This window comes from Chlorocebus sabaeus, chromosome 18 (assembly GCF_047675955.1).
Source record: "Chlorocebus sabaeus isolate Y175 chromosome 18, mChlSab1.0.hap1, whole genome shotgun sequence".
NCBI classification, from domain to species: domain Eukaryota; kingdom Metazoa; phylum Chordata; class Mammalia; order Primates; family Cercopithecidae; genus Chlorocebus; species Chlorocebus sabaeus.
In genome coordinates, this window is record NC_132921.1 from 64,637,203 (window position 1) to 64,657,179 (window position 19,977).

The 19,977-nt window shown below is 40.3% G+C and overlaps 1 protein-coding gene across 7 annotated transcripts in view; it reads right to left on the bottom strand.

Annotated features, from left to right (window-relative positions):
* The window catches only part of LPIN2 (lipin 2), a 127,361-nt gene that overhangs the window by 53,439 nt on the left and 53,945 nt on the right, over positions 1-19,977 (bottom strand). For 6 of the 7 annotated variants that reach the window (XM_073006442.1, XM_073006440.1, XM_007974517.3 and 3 more), the window contains 2 exons: positions 8,703-8,903; positions 2,330-2,425 (listed from right to left, as the gene is read on the bottom strand). In XM_073006442.1, coding sequence (XP_072862543.1) covers positions 2,330-2,425; positions 8,703-8,894 — 288 coding nt within the window. In that variant the 5' untranslated portion in view covers positions 8,895-8,903. Of the gene's footprint in view, positions 1-2,329; positions 2,426-8,702; positions 8,904-17,031; positions 17,054-19,977 lie in introns of those variants that run through there. The other variant, XM_007974516.3, reaches the window with a different exon arrangement.

Sequence of the window (19,977 nt, forward strand, 5' to 3'; positions counted from 1 at the left end):
GGCTCACGCCTGCAATCCCAGCACTTTGGGAGGCCGAGGCGGGCGGATCCACCTGAGGTCAGGAGTTTGAGACCAACCTGGCTAACGTGGTAAAGCCCTGTCTCTACTGAAAATACAAAATTAGCTGGGCATGGTGACGCATGCCTGTAATCCCAGCTACTCAGAAGGCTGAGGCAGAAGAATTGCTTAGACCTGGAAGGGGAGGTTGCAGTGAGCAGAGATCATGTCACTGCACTCCAGCCTGGGCAACAGAGCAAGACTCCATCTCAAAACAAACAACAAAAAATTAACCTCATATAATTTAAAATACTCAAGCTTTTAAACAACAGTTCTGAAAATGTATGGGTTTCTGTAATTGTTTTTTATTAAGCTTTTGAACTAGCTTTGATAAACATATTACCCTGAAGCTAAAGTTTGATTTACCTAGGAGAAATATGTGTTCACCAGCAACACACACTTATAGAGAAACTGTAATTAATAAGATATTCTGAATGCCCAAAAGAAACCCAGATGAGAGGTTGTGGTCTCTGACTTTGAGGATTTTTTAATTCAATGATCTTTATTTTACTTACTGAAAACTGTTTTGGTTTCTGGTGGTATTTCTTAGTTCTATTATAGCAATGTTTGTGGGATGAAGATAACCTGAATGCCTACCAGTAAGAAAACGGTTAAACAAACTGTGGTATGTCCATACTATGGAATACTGTGCAGTTATTAAAAGCACAGTTAGGTTTAGAACTAGACTTGAAAGGAATGTTGATGACATATAATTAAATGAGAAAAATTTGAGAGGAAAAAAGCAAATAAATGGCAAGTGGGTTTTTGGTCATTTTTATCCCACTCTAAATGACGAAACCCTAGAGGAACAACAGCATATTGTATTCATAGCATGTGGCATAGCTTAGTAATTCCAACATTTGTTGGATAAATTAACCATTTTTTGTTTTAAAGAGAAGCATACAACACAAGAGAAACTCTGGTCAATGTAGTCACACGTGGAATAGGGAGAAAAAGGCTGAAAAGTTGACATTCTCCAAGTTGTCCTTGCTAAGCATAGTTTTTAGTGGAACTGTCAGAATAAGCCATGAAAACGAGGTAATTATCAATAACCCAGTCCTCTCGCTTACTGTGCCTGCTGATCTAGAAGTTCAGTGTTGTGAATTATCCATAATGTTAAGAAACACACACAAAGTGTTTTATTTTTGTGACAGATGTCTTTCAGTATGTTTCATTCTGCTCTCTGCCTCTGGTCTCTGATAAAGAAAAATGTTGCTTAGGCCAAGTAAATGCAAACAAGGTATTATAAAGACAAGTAGTTAAGAAACTATCAAAAGCACCAGTCTGATCAAGCTTCCCCTTCATAAATCATAGTGTTTCAATGCTGCTTTACATACTGGTAACTAAGCAGTTGGTTTCTCAACCAAAAAATGATAAACAATCTCATTTTACTATTGTATTTTTTGGTAATAATTTTCTTTGTAAATTTATTATATCAAACTGTAAGTTCATCTTCAAAGCCAAAAAAGTAGTCGTGTATCCTTAGTAAGTTGATGCTCATCAGTTTTGCTATTTGAGATTTTATTCTTTACGAAGAATGATGTACTGATGCCTTTGAAAGAATTTTTAAGAAGATTCACATTATGTGATCTGAGTTTTTAGTGAGAATGTAAAATCTACAAGTAAATAAATAGATCCACACTGAATCCATCCAGAACAGTGAATCAGCGTTCAAATCAGTAGATATAGAATGTGTGTGCTGGGGAGCGGGGATCATAACAAATCATGCTCATTTGCTAGAAGAAGTCAAACATGTAATCACTTATAAAAGGATATAGGCCAATTAATTTAACTCTCTTGAGATCATAATAAATGAATTCACCTGACTACTAAAGGTGAGGGATGTAATATCCCAACTAAAATGGTCAACATGATTCCCAGTGGAAAGGACACATGTGGATAAACACATAGCCAGAAGAGAAATGCCTTACTCAGGCAAAAATGAATGTATTCAAGTCAAGATGCAAACCAGAAGCAACACGAAGTAAGAAAGCTCACTCAAGTTAGAAAGTGATGTGCCTTCCCTTACAAAAAGTGCAAGTACATGCAGTCAGCATGCTCCCTGCACCCTGAAACTTTGTTTGGAGAAAAATTCCTCATCCCTTCAGCTCCTTTTTGACAGCTTAGTTCTTCAACATGAAACTAAAGCTTGTCTAACCAACAACAGTCCTGTGTACAACCAACCAGAAAAAACTGCTGAACAGTCAGTTCGGGCCACATGCCAGAGGCCTGAGCACACTGTGTAAGGAGGGTGTGACCCACGCGAACTTACGTATTCTTCTTCAGTCTCCTCAACAAAGAAAGCTTCTCCGTTGTCACCCAACTTCATGTGAAGATCCACTGCATTGCCGTTGATTTCTATATCAATCTATGGGAGAAACAAAGTGTATGACTTAATGTTCAAGGAGTCTTTCCTTCAAGTTAAACTAAACCGGAACTCTGAGTTCTCAAGCCAAACTTAGTATAGTTTTGAGGTTCCTAGAACTACAGCCTCTGAGAAACACTGCTACTTGCCCCTACCCAACCCCTAAGAAGCCAAATGGAACTGGTAGAGGGAGAGATGGATAACTAGGAATTGAAAGAAAATGTTTCACCATCTTATTTTTACAACATATAACAAATTTTAAAATTATTTTTCAAATTTAAAATGGAAATATTATTGTCAAACATTTGCACACTTTCCAAGTTATGGCACAGGCAGGCCTCACCTCACACGGTTCAGATACACGTAAGTTTCAAGAACCTCAGTATGTGAGCTGTGAGCAACTGCATCAAGTACAACCTCACTGACAGCTCTTCAGCCCACAGCTCACTCCGTAAGTGACAGGTGACAATCGGTGCTGTGACTGGTCACTGATGATGGTGGTTCCATTTTCCCAGGAACCAGGTGAAATGATGGGATAAAAGTAATACCATGTTTAAAAAACATTCAGGTAGACATATGCGTTAGGCCATTTTTGTGTTGCTATAAAGAAAATACCCAAGGCTGGGCAATTTATAAAGAAAATAGGTTTAACTGGCTCATGGTTCTGCAGGCTGTACAAGCATAGCGTTGGCATCCGCTTGGTTTCTGGGGAGGACTCAGAAAACTTTTACTCATGGTGAAAGGCGAAGTGGGGGCAGACACGTCACACAGTGAGAGCAGGTGCAAGAGACTGGGGGTGCCACACAAAGGTGCCACACACTTTTAAACAACTGGATCTTGTCAACTCAGCAAAAAACTCATCCATCCCCAAGAGGATGGTGCTAAGCCATCCACGAGGGATCTGCCCCCATGATCTAAACACCTCCCACCAGGCTCATTTCCAACACTGGAGTTCACATTCCCACCAGGCTCATCTCCAACACTGGAGTTCACATTCCAACATGAGATTTGGAGGGGACATCCAAACCTTATCAACATATTTTGTCAAAATGCTTGTTATAAAACTCCTACGTATGGGCCGGGCGCAGTGGCTCATGCTTGTAATCCCAGTACTTTGGGAGGCTGAGATGGGCAGGTCACCTGAGGTCAAGAGTTCGAGACCAACCTGACCAACACGGTGAAACCCCGTCACTACTAAAAATACAAAATCAGCTGGGCGTGGTGGGCGCCTGTAATCCTAGCTACTCGGGAGGCTGAGGCAGGAGACTCACTTGAACCCGGGAGGTGGAGGTTGCAGTGAGCTGAGATCACACCATTGCACTCCAGCCTGGGCAACAAGAGTGAAACTCTATCTCAAAAAGAAAAACAAAACAAAACAAACAAACAAAAAACCTCCTATGTATGAATAACATAACCACACTGAAGCAGGTGAGGAAGAATGGGACTAACCTAAGTCACCTTGGAAACAGCATTTTGACTTGTAAGTCTAAAGACATATTTTATATATGTTACTCCAAACAAATATTGTGCAGTAGTTAGTACATTCACAGAGATTTGAGTTAGCAATTCTGAAACTATTTTGTTAGGATTAACTAAGCAGATACATTGATGATAATCACAGCCATGTTTCCCGTTGAAAGAGAAAAATTTGTGATGGTGGATGGGAATTGGAGGAACCCGTGTGCACTCATGATTTTTATATACAGATGCAGGGGCGTGTGTGTGTGTGTGTGTGTGTGTGTGTGTGTGTGTGTGTCTGTGTGTGTCCACCCATTTCCTAGCTCTGCCAGCTCGGGCTGCCCAGAAGCAACGACACCTCAGGAGTAATGAGCACACCTAATAACCAGATCTTTGTTTGTAAATACTATTCTTCAATGAAAGGAACTGAGGTGAAATAACTAATGCCAGAGCTGAGGCAGGGAAAGTAGCTTCTTCTGGAACATCTTTGGGTACCGGGAAGTAAGGGTTCAAAAACTGATGGGAGCATTTCAAAGGAACTCAACTTGAAGGACCTATACTAACAGTCAAATTGGGACAATTTGAGCAACTAATTTCATTTTTGGAGGCTATCCATTTATCCAGGGTAGCCGGGAAAATAGAAGAATGCTTCTGTAACATGCAAATTCAGACTCTATTCATACAATATCTCAGAAAAATTAACACTTCACAGCCCTTACTTTTAGAAATCAAATATGACATTTCTCAATATGACTACTTACTTTATTATCTTTGTCTGACTTTAAATGGAGTTTGGTCTTTCCAAAAATTAAACCTAACATCAAATTATGCCAATATTGGTAATACTTAAAAGAACATGCTGTGAACTCTTTAGGCAACAACAACACAAAAATTTAAAAAATATTTTGAGAGAGCACCAAGTTGGAACAAATTCTTCCCACCAAGGTGATTATTTTAAAAAGGACACTAATTTGATATATTAAATGCTAGTAAAATGGTTTTAAAAATAACCCCTCATTTCCATATAGTCTTACTTCTTACACTGTGGCTTAATTGTGCTGAACATAATATAGGACAAAGATGCTGAAATGAAACTGGTATCTCTGAGAAACAGTCAATGTAGTAGACTTTTGAACTGGCTTACCACTCTTTGGGTAAGAATATCTCAAATATCTTTTGGGAGTCTATTCATCCTGTTTCAAATCATATACAAGTTGGGTCTCAAATCCAAAAATCCGAAATCCAAAAATGCTCAAAAATCTGAAACTTCTTGAGTACTAGCATGACACTCAAAGGTAATGCTCAGTGGAGCACTTCGGTTGTCAGATGTCAGATTTTCAGATTTGGAATGCTCAACCAGTAAGGATGATGTAAATATTCCAAAAAATGAAAAAAACTGAAATCCAAAATGCTCTGGTCCCAAGCATTTCAGATAAGGGATATTCAACCTGTATTTCTGGTGTGGCTTTAGCGAGTAGAGGTGGACTGTTGTCCAAGCCAATAAATATACCCCTTTTCCAGCTACAGAAACTGGTCCCAGAGATATGTCTGTTCCTTTGACAGGGACGCTAAATACTGATACTTCTGCAGGAAGCTCTCTCTCCACTGGGGTTGATGAGTGAACAGATTGTGAGCCTGGAGGTATTGGTGGCCATCTTACATTAGAGAGAAAACACAAGTGGAAGCAGAGCTGAGAGGTGGGGAAAGAAAAAGGGAATTCTGATAGCAAGTTTTTTTGCCTAAGCTAGAAGAGGATAAATTTCTGTTATCAGCAATGAAAATAGTTTTAATACACTGGGCTATTTAACTTTGATAAATAATCTGGCCAGATATGGTGGCTCACATCTATAATCCCAGCACTTTGGGAGGCCAAGGTGGGTGGATTACCTGAGATCAGGAGTTCGAGACCATCCTAGCCAACATGGTGAAACCCCGTCTCTACCGAAAATACAAAAATCAGCCAGGTGTGGTAGTGTGCACCTATAATCCCAGCTACTCGGGAGGCTGAGGCAGGAGAATCGCTTGAATCAGGGAGGCGGAGGTTGCAGTGAAAAGAAATTGCCCCACTGCACTCCAGCTTGGGTGACAAAGCGAGACTCCATCTCAAAAAAAAAAAGAAACTTTTATAAATAATCAAGTCATCAGTTTTCTGATATCAATAAAAATAAATTTTAAAATACCAAGTACAGGTTTACTTTATAAAATTAAACTCCTAAGTTATTAAATTTACTGGGAATACTGCTGTTCTATCAAACAATTACATATCGATGGCAGTGGGAAAATTATTATATCACTCTAAACAGTGGTTTCAAGCTGGTCATGATTTCAAGTTCACTTCACAGGTACACCCATATTTGAAAAATTGGGGTCTTACTTTCAAATCAATGGCCAGCTTTCCCTAACCCAAACTGACTTAAAATAAGACAAATAGTTAATGCAAATTGCCAGCATATCTCAAAGTAGGCATGATTTCAGATTTACTCTCACAGTTTTTCAGTTTTCTCACAGGAAAGCTGTTTTGGTAAATCAAATGGCCACATTTCCTCCCAAACATATTTTTTTGGTTTCTGAGATACTAAGGGAGTAGGGGAAAAAAAATTATCTTTTCCTGTGTCTCATGGGTACATTCCTATTAAAAATGCAACGTTTTGACAAGAGAGTAACACAACTGTGTAGCTTTTGCACAGGAATTGTACTATTTCCTAAATTAGTGCCACATAGCATGCAGGAAAAGGTGTTTTGTCTGTTTGGTCACCATTTACAGATGTATAAGCGCTTATATATATATCTGCCTGCAGGTTCCATTTTGAAAGGCTAGACACTGATCCAGTGTGATAAAAAACAATCCCAGCAAAAAAAGTAATGATGATTGATACCTTATCAGCAGTTTTACAATAGATCCATACAGAACTAATGGGAAACTTCAGTTTGTTGTCAATCCCCCCAGAACAGGTCTAGTCCGAAAGTACTACTGGTATTACCACAAAGAAAGAAAAAATCCCAGAGAAACTCAAGTATGGCTAAATAACACTGTTGTGCAATGGAAAGTTTCTAAGTCCCCAAGTAACCTGCAACTGCTTTTGCTTTCTAAAGCGTGACCCTGAACAGAGGCCAGACCACACAAGCCCTACTACCCTGAAATAATGTTCTCCTGTGGAAACTGATTGTGTAATACCTAGAAATGAGACGTTATTCCTGGAGGAAGAAAAGAAAAATATCTAGTTTTGTGAAATCCATTTTCTTTCACTCTCAAAATAACATTTAAGTTTAAATAGAGGAAAATTTCTTTTTAAAGATCAGCTATGTAAAATAGCAGAAAGCTGAAAATAAATGTCTTCGACTTACACCAGTGGTCCTCTACCACATACTTTTAGGTCTGTGCCAGAAAACGGTGAGGATCTTTTGTTGTGTTTTAAAATGCTGACAAAGCCTTTCTATGTTGTTTAAGTAGACACTGTGGGGCAAGTGTAGAAAGAGAAATCTTACTATGTACCTGCAAAGTGTTATTACTAGCTCTGTTTTCTCATTTGATTGACACCAGTCTAGCAAAACTTCCAGCTGCTCCATAACCTGAAGAGGATATACAAAAAAGAAAAACCTGGCCAGGTGTGGTGGCTGACACTTGTAATCCCAGCACTTTGGGAGGCCGAGACAGGCGGATCATGAGGTCAGGAGATTGAGACCATCCTGGCTAACACGGTGAAACCCTGTCTCTACTAAAAACACAAAAAAATTAGCCGGGCATGGTGGCAGGCACCTGCAGTCCCAGCTACTCAGGAGGCTGATGCAGGAGAATGGCATGAAGCCGGCAGAGATTGCAGTGAGCTGATATCACGATACTGCACTCCAGCCTGGGCGACAGAGCGAGACTTCATCTAAAAAAAAAGAGAGAGAGAGAAAAAAAAAGAGAAACCTACACAAATATCTTCTTCCTGAATGAATCTTCCCTAAAACAAATGAAAGTCAACCAGCCTATGGTCTGTTGGTTAGTATCTCAGTCAAATGTGGGGACACCTCCTGGTATCAACAATATAATTTAGACTACAAAAGTTTGTACAGCTCTGTCAAAACAAACAAAATGTGGCATTAATTTCCTTTAAAAAAAAAAAAAAAAAAAACAGCCAGGTGCAGTGGCTCTATACCTGTAATCCCAGAACTTTGGGAGGCCGAAGCGGGTGGATCACTTGAGGTCAGGAGTTTGAGACCAGCCTAGCCAACATGGTGAAACCTCTTCTCTACTAAAAACACAAAAAATTAGGGGGGCGTGGTGACGTGTGCCTGTAATCCCAGGCACTTGGGAGGCTGAGGTTGCAGTGAGCTGAGATCACACTGCTGTACTCCAGCCTAGACAAGAGAGTGAGACTCCGACTTAAAAAAATGTGTGTGTGTGTGTGTGTGTGTTTTCTTGACTATACCAACCTATTCCACTTACAATTAGTATGAAGTAACCTAAGTATTTAAAAATACTATATAAGGTAAAGGAAATTTTTATTTTTCTAAATATGCCTAAGTTCTGCCATCTAGTTTCTGTTTTGCTTTTCTGAGTTGCAACATGTAAGATTATTATAATTTTCAGTTTCCCTTTTTTTGAAGAGACTTCCTGCAGTCAAGTTTTCTGGTTTAAAAAGCAATACATAAAGGTTGACTTCTCATAACATTGTCTCAATATCATTCAGGTTTAAAAAAAAAAAAAAAAAAAAAAGCCCAGAAAGCTCACAATAGCGATTTATTCATAGAGGATGACTTTTCCACTCCTTGAGGACACTCACTCACTTTCTCTTTGAATCTCAGGATGACTTTTCCTCTCCTTGAGGACACTCACCACTTTCTCTTTGGATCTCAGGACTCCCAGCTTCCCAAACCGTACGTGAAAAGGCGAACACTGATAGCTGCCATCCTGCTGCTGTACCACGATGACGTCGATGCACCCAGAGAGGGTGGCCTGGTTAATGCCCTTGTAGAGTTCCTTTACAGTGACAATCACCTGCCCAGCCAGCTGTCCCACATAATTCATGGTTTGAGACTACAAGAAACAAAAATTAGATGAGATGTTAACACTAAATTTGTGATCTACTGACAATGGCAAAGATCAGTCGTAACAAAAACGACACCACTCACTCGTACGCCACATTTGGTATCATTAGTTTTGTTAATTTTGAACCCAACAGTCTCATGCTACCACTGTTTTTACACATTTCCACACATGGACCACCCCAGACTATTCTCCTTTGTATCTGAGAGGCTGCTCCAGCCAGGGCCTGAGGCATTCCCTTTTCTTTCCCAGCAACCTGGATAGTACTGACTCTGCCATTAGGGACTTTATCCTCCAAGTTAGGACCAGCACAGAGTCACCAAAGAACCCTGACCTCCTGCCCAAGACCCTTTGGAACCTGGGGCTACTGCATCCACTTTGGCCATAGCAGCCAAACAGAAAAAACAAACATCATCCCCAGGAGAAACCAGAGATTCATCTTCCAACAGAACCAATGTAATAAATTACTGAGAGCTGCGTTTTGTAAGGAGCTATTAACAGAATAGTATGGTTCAGATACATGCTAGATTAAATAAACTCTGGCAAGTTTGCCTGAGCCTAGCCTATTTATAACATTACCTCTAGGGAAAAATCCCTTCAATGCCTCAATATAACTAACTGGAACATGCATTCAAGTTCTACAAAGTTCAAAGCACAGAAAAGGGTTTTACTCTTGTTCCTCAACCTCAGTTCACTATTCAAATCAGGATCAAAAGGTCTGCAAGGAGTTCTCCAGAAAGGCTCAAAGGAGAGGAAGTATAGCTGAAGCCAGGGGTGGCTTTATTGCCTTGGCCCCATCCCCAGCTTTTCCGCTAATAAAAAACCAAATCCTCCTTCAGTCCTAATGTCAGATTTTACTTCCAACTATTGAACACACTTGCACATTTTATTCATTAGATACTGACACCCCTACATTATGTCAAACTACAATTCAGTGAAAGCCATTCTGGAGACTGGAATGACAGAGAGCAACCAAGAGACCCTGCACTGCTCCAACCAATTCAGAGGCCAACGTTCAGCCAACCACAGGGCGGACTGACTGCTCTCCAGGCTGTCTGCCACAAGCAGCTCATGGTTTCCCTACACGCAGCTTGGAGGCTGCCTTGAGCTTAAAGTTCCATGCTCCATGTTCTGTGTTGCCAGCTGAGTTCAAAACTGAACTGGGAGAAAGAATGCTGTCTTCTTGGGAAAACTCAGGGGCCTCCAGGATATCTGCCTGCACAGAAATTCACTCTGCTCTTCACAGATGAGTGGCCACGGCAGAACCCTGATTCTAAATTGTTTCCTGTTCCTACACAAGGATGAATGTGTAATCAAGGCCCATCAGTTCTATACCATGAAGCATCGCCATGATAATTTTACCCTAGAAGAAAATTTTAAACTATTTTAAAGTTAATGTTACCAAGGCCCTAAAATGCAACCACAGAAGAGGTGGAAAACGCTTGTTCTGCAAAACTTACTCCTAAATAACAAAATAAGGTGACATCCTTTATGTGGTATCAAACAATTACAATCTGGTGATGGTTTTGGTTTTGGAATAATTGATTTGCCCTCAATAGCTAAACCAAATTAAGCACATTATCAAATGCTCAATAATCATTTCTTGAATGAACAAATGAACACTAAATAAGAATAAAAAAATACGAAACATAAAAAAAAAAAAGTGTAGAGAGGAAAGAGTGTTTCATCAAAATATTCATGTAACATCCCATTATGTTTTTAATAATTAAATTTCTATTTTGAGGTCACTATAGATTCACATGTGGTTCTAAAATATAACACAGCTAGATCTCATGCATCCTCCTTTTCATATTCGGTAAGTAATGCATATTCACAACATGCTTTTTACCTACACAGCACACACATGAATTAAACAGCATCCAAGCAGTCAATCTTTGTATTACTGCTTGAATGGTGGTGGCAATGTTAAAATGAATTTTATTACAAGAAACAAACAAAAAAAAAATCATAATTATTAGGCCTTTTCTTAAAAGAAACTAAAAAATGCTAACTTTTAAGCATGACATTCAGCCACAAACAAGTCTTATAAACATAAATGTGTAACAAGCTTCCATTAACTACAGCATAAAATTCATAATTAAGTGTAACTGTATCTATTCAAGATTATTTTAATTACCACGGTTAAGGGACGTGCTGTTATATGGGAAAATCTAATGTGTAAATGCCAGTTGCTAAATGTAGAAAAACACAGGTTGTCAAATAACTGGTTTTCTCTTGACAGATAATGAAACAATTACATTTATATTATGAAGGCTGGTAAAACAAAAGTAAAGGGAGGCCTGTAGCTGAAGGTGCTACACCCTGGGAACGCTGAGCAGCTGCTTGCTAGAAGGGTCACCGCAACAGAGCTGGGGAAAGAGGCTTCCTCACAGTTATGTCCAGAGGAAACACAGTTGTTCATCATAGGCACGAGGGATATGTTAAACAGCCTTCTCTTGAAGCAGAATCTAGCGCCATATGCCTTATTCCTACATGCCAGCCCAGCACAGCCACACAATAAGAACCAAGTCAGACCTGTCCTGGTCAACACCTGGGAAAGCCACACTCTGAACCAGCAGCAGCAAAGATACACAATGATGTAAACCAAATGTTTCAAAAATACAGCAAAATAACACACTATAAACTATTCCTCATATTTTGTCATGAATGGGGATGAGGGAAAATGTGGGAGGAGAAAATAAATAATGGAGAGTGACAGAGACCAAGGGAGAGCCATGCAGAAAGAAACAAACAAGAAGTCATAGAGAAAAAAGAACAAGAGTAAAGAGAGAATATATAACCAGAAAGGCAGGCTGGTTTGGAGATGCCCACACAGACAGCAAAACGTGGAAATGAAGAACAGTCACAGAAGCAGCCTCCCTACCCTTGAGGCTTGCGGGCATGAATAAAAATATGAAAGTGCACTTGTTGATTCTTGGAAGAAGAAGAATACTCCCAGCCCATTCTTTTAACAAACACCAAAAATGCTGCTAACATATCTCTGAAATATTCTAACATTAACAATAATCACATCAGAAGCAACTTTTTTCTGAAAGCTTATAACACCCCAAATTCTTCAACTTATACATTATCATCTCAGAATTACTTTAGAGATGGTATTATTTCTATTTTTAAAGATAATGAAGGCTGAGTGTGGTGGCTCACATCTGTAATCCCAGCACTTTGGAAGGCCGAGGCGGGCAGATCATTTGAGGTCAGGAGTTCGAGACCAGCCTGGCCAATATGGTGAAACCCCATCTCTACTAAAAATAAAAAAAATTGGCCTGCATCGTGACGCATGCCTGTAGCCCCAGCTACTCAGGAGGCTGAGGCAGGAGAATCGCTTGAACCCAGGAGGCAGAGATTGCAGTGAGCTGAGATCATGCCACTGCACTCCAGCCTGGCCAACAGAGCGAAGATTCCATCTCCAAAAAAAAAAAAAAAAAAAAAAAAGTATCAGTAAATAGGTTCAAATACCAGTCCCCTTCCTACACAAACTGCTTAAAATTATTTCAATTATTTGATGTGTTCAATCAAAAATAACTTTTGTTAAGGAAAAGAGCTATCAGAGACACAAGGTAGTTAAAAAACAGTAAGAAAAATTTATAAATTATCAGCACAAAATGGACACATTCTATCTATTTTTATTTTCATTTTGAGACAGGGTTTCACTATGTTGCCCAGGCTGGAGGGTAATGGTGCGATCTCTGCTCGCTGTAACCTCCGCCTCCTGGGCTCAAGCAATGCTCCCACCTCAGCCTCCTAAGTAGCTGGGACCACAGGAATGTGCCACCATGCCCAGCTAATTTTTGTATTTTTTTGTAGAGACAAGGTTTTGCCATGTTGCCCAGGCTGGTCTTGAACTCCTGGGCTCAAGCAATCCACCTGCCTTGGCTTCCCAAAATGCTGAGATTACAGGTTTGAGTCACCACGACTGGCCTCAAAATGGATACATTCTATACCACTCTTTTAAGTGTTTCAAAATCTGTTTCTTAACTTTTATCTCCAAATATCTAATCAGTACTAGTATCGTTAGTACTACCAACACACACACAACTACACTTGTTTCACGTCTCTCGTGTCAATGCTATGTCAACCTGTATGTTATCTCATACAGTCTTCACACACACTCATGGATTTGGTATTCCCATTCATATGTGGAAACTCGGGTTCAGAAACATCCAAGGTCAGCACACTATTAAATGGCAGAGCTAATATTCAAACTCAAGCATGAGTCTAGAACCTATGCCCTTAATTGCATCTCTAAGTGATAGAAATGCTCTAAGTAAACATGACAAAAGCCTTCATGAAGCCTCCAGATTTCTTACTGCAAGTGGGCCGCTTTCAGCAATCTGAGTATCATTTTTACTTAATGTAACTTGGCTACATAATGATGAAATGATTACAGGGAGTCCAAAGAAGCCATACTCACGCTCCAAGTCTCCTCACACCACTACTATTAACACGTTCCCACTGGACCACAGTCCAGTGTTACAAAGCAGACTCCTGGGAGCGCCACATGTCGTGAGGCTTGTGGACAGAGATTAAAACAGTTTTTACCAAAGAACATGCCATTGCAGCTAACTTTCTGCTCACGAACATGAGGAGTATGCTAGAGGGAACAGAGACATCAGATGCTTCAGGAAGTAGACAACAGGACACTGTTACCTAGGACGTGGGTAAACGTTCCAGCTTGCTCCTGCGCTCCTGGACCGAACTCCTTCAGGACACCCATGATTATGGTTTGCATTTGATTAGCATGTAATGTTTTTCAAGAACTTCCTCAAATATACCTCATTTGATTCTCAAAAAGAGAATGTAGGTTATGATAGCAGGCATTATGAATTTCATTTTACATCTGAGATTGAGATAAGAGGTGTGTACCATTCACTAGAACACAGTTCTACCTATACTCAGGGTCCCAACTTTCTCTACTGCCTCTGACCCCTGGCTTAAATCATTGGGTCTCAAGGTCATGTGGTGTCCCTGAGGGCAAAAAAATCTGAGGGCTGAACTCAAGTTATACTAAATCCCTATGGTTTTCTCCAAGAATCCCAGAGTAACCTAGAGGTGGCCAGGTGTCTTATATAATATAATCCCTTATGATAATGCTATTTGGGAGACTATTAGGAAGACTAGAGAACAAATAGAGAAAAAATCTGCTTGGGAGAGTTAGGTAAGGCTTCATGGAGCAGAAAATATTTGTTCGAGTGGAAGTATGTATAAAGGGCTGAACAGACGAAGGAGGGGAGGTTCCCAGTGGGCAGTGCCAGGCAGACAGAACAGCTTATGAGAAAATGTGCTAAGTTTGAGAGACAAAGTGAGATGATGCAAGGCCTTGGACTCTGGGCAAGTTTACCATGTGGGCAATGGGTGCAATCAGTGCTTCTGTTCAGGGAAGTGACAGACTTAGGTCACAGGAGGAGGATGAACTGGAGAAGAGGTAGCTAAAGGCAGAGAAACTACTCCAGAAGTCACCACAACAAATTCAGGCAAGAGACTGCACAGCTCTAACGCAGAAGAGACACATAGGGAGCTGAAAATCAGTTAGTCTTGATGACTAAGGGTAGATGCTAAGGGCAAGGAAACTGGTGAGGACCAAGCCACAATTTCTAGACAGCTAGAAATACCTCTGGCACATGGTGGCATTCAGTGAATTCTGTTGTATGAACCAACTTAGAGATATGGAAATAAGAAGAGTAGACCTGGTGGGGAATTTCCTATTAAGGTTGAACTTAAAGAACATTACTTACTACTACACTGCTTCAAAAGTTTTTGTACATGAAAATCATTTGGTGTGGTTTTAAAAAATGGAAATTTCTCTGACTTTGTTTTAAAGCTTAAAAACTAATTATGAACATGAGCCAGGTTAGGGAAGCATAGTTCCATGTAAAAGTAAGAGCTCTTGCTACTTTGTGCTACTTCCAAAATCAGTTCAACAGAAAACTGACTACACAAAGGCACCGAGCCTTGGGAATTGTCCTGTCCTTTGTCTTTTACAGAGAAAAAATACAGGGGAGTTTTTGAATCTTTCTGAGCTGGTGCTGGGCCTCAGAGGACTCCCTCCTGAGAGAATGAGATTTAGCCAGGATGAGGTGTGCTTTGGAGGATCTGAGGTTCCAGTCAACTGCCTGTAGATCACGAACTCTGTCTTTCTAAATTAGAGCAACCCCATCACCTCCACTGTTTGAAGGCGCAGTCAGGGAGGTTTTATATCTAACTTTTTTTTCCCCACTAAATGAGGAAAACTGGCAAGGAGTACACTCTAGGTCAGTATTTCTCAGAGTGGTCCTTGGACTCTCTGCAATAGAATCAAGCTTTGGTGCTTAAGAATGTAGCTTCATTCATGAAAAATATGGGAAAGGGGGATAAAAACAAATACACGTTCCTGGACCCCAACCCAGACCTACTACCTAAAAAGCTGGAAATGAGGTCTTAAAAAATTTGTTACCCAAGATTCTGACAGACACCCAAGTTTGGGAACTAACTCTAGGCTCTGTTGCAAGAACTTTCTCCTCTTAACCCTGATTAAGTTTGTTACAAAGACTAAGTTGTTATGGGCTCAAGTTCAGATCCTGTCGTATAAAGATGTCAAGGTCTGTTAAGTGTGGATCAGAAGTGGAAGCAATAGACAGTAATAGAATTTCAGACTTTTTAATGACAGCTGACCTGATTATTTTATGATACTTAAATTCTAGAACTGGCAGTGCTTCTGTCAAAAAACTCAGAAACTCTGGCCTGGGAAGACTGCTTTCCTAAGGACCCCTTCCACAATTACAACCAAATATTATTTAACATCAGCCTTTGGGATACGTAAGAAGAGGGGATTTTCTGATTCAATATTTCTGTTTGGGAATTTAAACAGACACATAAGGCAATGGCCAGATCTGAAAAAAACAGGGCTTCCTGGATTTCAATGATTTCAGTGCTCAGAGAGGCCCCGAAACACAAGGGTGAGCTCCCGTAGCCATGTCTACAATGTGGGATGCAGGCCTTGGTATCTGCTGGCTGACAGGGGTGGGAGACATCTGGCCCAAACAGATATTCATGAAAAGTGTATGGAGAGCCAAGGCCACCCAAGGCTGGGAGGGCTGGGCCACCTGAGATGGGATGCAGAAGGCCCACCAGCTCGGAACACTGACACCACCGGTAGCCTCTTGCCCTCTCGGAGTCTCTCTGAATGATGAGCCAGTCATAAGTTTCTCTGCGGGGTTGTTCAGAGTCCACTTCCAATGTTGCCAACAAAGGACTTAAATCAAACAGGCTAGATTCTGACTGGATAAAGCAACCCGGAGCCCTATACCACCCTCCCGCAAATATCGGCCTGGCAAAACTAGCAAGAACATGCTGCAAATGTAACCCAGATAACACTTTATTCTACTTAACAATTTAATCTGTTAAGAAAAAAATTTTTTTTTTAATTTTTAAAAAATGAGAAAATATGAAGCTGGCCTTAAGCTTAGTTCTCAGGGCTGTTAAGTTATAAATTAGGATTTTTGCATCTGTCACAACGTTATTTCCTTTGAGGGAATCTGAAAGCTCAGACTTCTGCTCACTGAGTTCACTTCTCTATGATGGTTTCAACACACTCACTTTCTATAAACAGATAAACTGCTTTGTTGGACCGAGTAGGGCTTAGAAAAGGGAAGACGCTTTCCCACTATAGCAATGCACCTTCTCTCCGAGTGGTGGCCCAGACCTTTACTCAATGGCAGTGTCTGCTTTCGCTTTTCAGCACGTATAACTTAAGGAAGGACCATAAACATCACCTATTTCATCTCCAAAAATTACCAGCCCCCATCTTCTACCCACCCCAGTCATCGGCCCAATAATTTTCTGGACAATCCTTCAAAAGCCAACACCAGTTTTCATCTTAATCTAATATTCTGTAAGAGAAGCAAGGATGTTTCCGGTTTCCTCGGTAAGGAGGAAGTGGGATCAAAAAGGAACGTACATCCACAACAGACTGTGAATCCCCAGAGCACAATGGCAAAGATCAGAAAGATGATGGGGGGAGGATGTGTGGGCTTGGCGGCTGAGAAGAAAGCAGAGGTGACAAGATGGGATCCATTGCTGTGGGTGCCCAAGGCCCCCGCCCTCTCCCCACCACAGCACTCACCATGCGGCATGAACATTAGGCCACCTCCAAACTGAGTCCAGTAAAGAAGGGGAAGTCCCGCAAGCTTCCCTGTCTCCCGGAAGCTTAGTACAGTGCCTAGCAACAGCAGGTTCTTAATAAGTGGTTTAGGATCAATGAATGGACCAATGAATAAACGAATGAATGAATGCAAGGCCTAGTGAACAGAATCAGCACGGAGAGGGGGGAACATACACACTGTTGTGTTTTGTTTTATCTCACCGACTTAGAGTAAAATTCAAGAGGTAAGTGAAGATACATATAACCGTGCACTAAAAAATATAAAAAATAAAAAATAATTTAAAAAACCCAGGCCAGGCACAGTAGCTCACGCCTGTAATCCCAGCACTTTGGGAGGCTGAGGTGGGTGGAACACCTGAGGTCAGGAGTTCGAGACTAGGCTGGCCAAGATGGTGAAACTCTCTACTAAAAATACAAAAATTAGCCAGGCATGGTGGAGGGCACCTGTAATCCCAGCTACTCAGGAGGCCGAGGCATGAGAATCACTTGAACCTAGGAGGCAGAGGTTGTAATGAGCCAAGAGCACACCACTACATTACAGCCTGGGCGACAGAGTGAAACTCCGTATCAAAAACAAAACAAAACAAAGAAAAGAAAAGAAATCCATGGTGGAAGTTAACCCAAAGTCCCAAAAGCAATGCTCATGTGTTCAGAAACCAGTACTTTCCTCCAGAAGCTGCTGAAGACCTCACAGAGAAAAACTTGCGTAAATCTAGTTTATGTCAGTGACAAAAATGACACCGCTTCAGGATGGGTAAATCTAAAAATATCCCTCTGAGAACAAATGACAGACGTGTAGGTCATTCTGGAGAATACTGAGCAGCCCAGCAGCAACTTGCCGCAGAGACTGCTGGTCGTCAGAGGAAGTCAGTGTGAAGTCAGCTGAGACAGAAGCAAGGGTGCCGTAACTGCAGATTATTACAGAAAACAAAGTGAAACACAACCACCAAGTTACCCATTTTCTACTAGTCAGCTGACTTTTATGAAAATGCCCAGTATAATTATGCTACAGAGCACAGCCTTTAAGAAAAACGGCTGGAAACAATAGTTTAATTTTCCTGTGCTCAACAATGTACCAGAACATTCATTTTCTTCAGCAACAGAACCTGGTACGGAGCAAGAAAAACTAGTGTTCAATTTCATCGTTAGATTTCAAAGTAACATGTGTGGCTTAAGGAGATCCCAAAACAGCAAGCAGCATGCTCAAAAGGGGGCCCCAACTCCCTTACTCAGCCTGGACAACACTCACATGGCCCAACTTGTTTCCAACTATCACAACTCTGTAAAACTAAACGGTTCCCGTTCCCACGTTTCTCTTTAATGCTTCTCCCTTCATTTCCCAAAACGCAGAATAAGACCTTGTCATGAAGCTTTCTGATAATTTATTTCTTGTCTGTTCCCATCAAGGCTAAAATATGCCCCGTTTTGACCTCTGTACATGAGGTGACAGATGCTATTTAACCTGATTGGCATTTAACCTGGCTGGCAACTAGAGAGAAATGCAAGAAGTAAAATCATTAAGAACTGTAATCAGTTCAACATTCTGTTTATAATTAATAATGAAAGATATTAAACTATTACTTAAGTTAACCTTTGTGTAATGGTTATACCTACCAGCACAGAAAGAATTCCAGCTAAATGTTCATGCCAATTTAGCTATGAAATGAAGTTTTAAGATTACAAATAGCTGTACCTTGAACGATTCAAAATAGATTTTTCTTAAAAAAAAAAAAAAAAGCACACACTTTACAGATAGTAAAACCCTTTCGTAGTGTACAATCATTAGTTGTGACCACACATTCCTGTAGCCACCACTATAGTCAAGACACAGATCAATCAGATTGTTCTCCAAAACGCCCAAACCCATTTGGAGTCAATCCCTCTTCCCTGCCCATGCCAATCACTGATGTGCTTTCTGTCCCTAGTCTTGCCGTCTCTGGAATATCATATAAATGGAACCATACAGTATGTACCTTTGGATTCTGGCTTCTGTAGCTTAGCACAGTCCACATGACATTAATCAATATTCCTGCATGGATCAGATCAGTAGTCTGCTCCCTGTTAAGTAGCACCCCACTGTATGGATGTATCAAATGTTTATCCATTCACCAGCTAGAAGACATCTGGGTTGTTTCCAGGTTTTGGCAATTACAAATAAAACTACAGGTTGAGTAGTTTTATTTGTAATTGAGACCTTTTCCAAAATGCTCAGGACCAGAAATGTTTTGAATTTCGGAATATTTGCATATACATAATGATCCAAGTCCAAACATAAAATTCATTTATGTTTCATATACACCTTAAACACATAGGCTGAAGGTAATTACAGAAAATATTTTCAATTAGTTTTGCACATAAAACAAAGCTTTAACTGCACCTTGACTGGGATCTATCACCACGGCAAGTGTGGAATTTTCCACATGTGGCATCAAAGCGTTTCGGATTTTAGAGCATTTTGGATTTCAGATTTTTGAATTAGGGATGCTCATTCTGTACTATAAACATTTGTGTACAGGCATTTGTGTGAACGTAATTTCATTTTATTTTAATATTTTAAAATGGGATTGCTAAGGTCTATTTCTACAAAGTTGATTTTACTGGTATTGTTTTTAAGGTATCTTCAGTGTCCTTGGGGGAGCCTATTATTAGAGAAATCCTTCCTTACATTATTTTACAAACTGATAATAATTTAACTGTTTTTTAAGTTTGGATTTTCACATGTGGGATTTGCTTAAAATGTAAATTCACCTCTATACTGGTGAAAATTCAAATTCATTTTCTCACGGTCTTAACTTTTTAAACATTGTATATCCTTGACAAATTACATAAGCTACCATTCAGATGTTTTCTTCATTATTCTTCCTAATGTTAGTTACAGGGAGGTGATGAGGGAAAAAGAGGAGAGGG